The sequence below is a fragment of the Lottia gigantea genome (genome assembly GCF_000327385.1).
Source record: "Lottia gigantea unplaced genomic scaffold LOTGIsca_5230, whole genome shotgun sequence".
Lineage (NCBI taxonomy): Eukaryota > Metazoa > Mollusca > Gastropoda > Lottiidae > Lottia > Lottia gigantea.
In genome coordinates this window covers 8,374-9,020 of record NW_008709793.1, presented here as the reverse complement: position 1 = coordinate 9,020, position 647 = coordinate 8,374, and the positions used below count along the sequence as shown (strand labels likewise).

Sequence of the window (647 nt, the reverse complement as noted above, 5' to 3'; positions counted from 1 at the left end):
ACGAGATTTGATTTGGTCTTAATGTGATTTTTGCATTATCTTTCATTAGAATTAAATCCTTGTGACAGTCATCCTTGTCATAATGGTGGAACTTGTTGTCCTACAACTAGAGGGAAGTTTAGATGTGACTGTCCTAGAGGTTTCAAGGGTAAAACATGTGATATAGGTTTGTAATAATCATTATCATTGGAAATAACAAATAATTTTCTTGAAATTCTAATAACGACTGTGTTTTCTAATAAGTTTGCAAAGTACTCGAGAACAATGGCTTTTTAAAAACGTTTACAATTTTCTAAAACTAGAAGAGATTTACCTTTGTCATAATGAGAGTTTTGTGCTTTATCTTACATTAGTAATAAATCCTTGTGACAGACATCCTTGTCATAATGGTGGAATTTGTTATCCAACAACTAGAGGGAGGTTTAGATGTGACTGTCCTAGAGGTTTCAAGGGTAAAACATGTGATATAGGTTTGTAATTATTATAATCATGGGAAATTACAAATAATTTTCTTCAAATCCCACTAGGAACTGTGTTTTTAATGATTTTGCAAAGAACTCAAGAACAATGGCTTTTTAAATACGTTTACAATTTTCTAAAACTAGAAGAGATTTACCTTTGTCATAATGAGAGTTTTGTGCTTTATC

General features: G+C 30.9%; 1 protein-coding gene across 1 annotated transcript; it reads left to right on the top strand.

Moving 5' to 3' along the window:
• Nucleotides 1-45: 45 nt before the first annotated feature.
• LOTGIDRAFT_147989 (hypothetical protein) lies at nucleotides 46-478 on the top strand (the record flags this gene model as incomplete). The annotated part of the gene is made up of 2 exons (XM_009062675.1): nucleotides 46-166; nucleotides 354-478. Coding segments are annotated over 2 exons (246 nt in total), but the record flags the coding sequence as incomplete, so codon positions are not given.
• Between the last annotated feature and the right edge of the window lie 169 nt (nucleotides 479-647).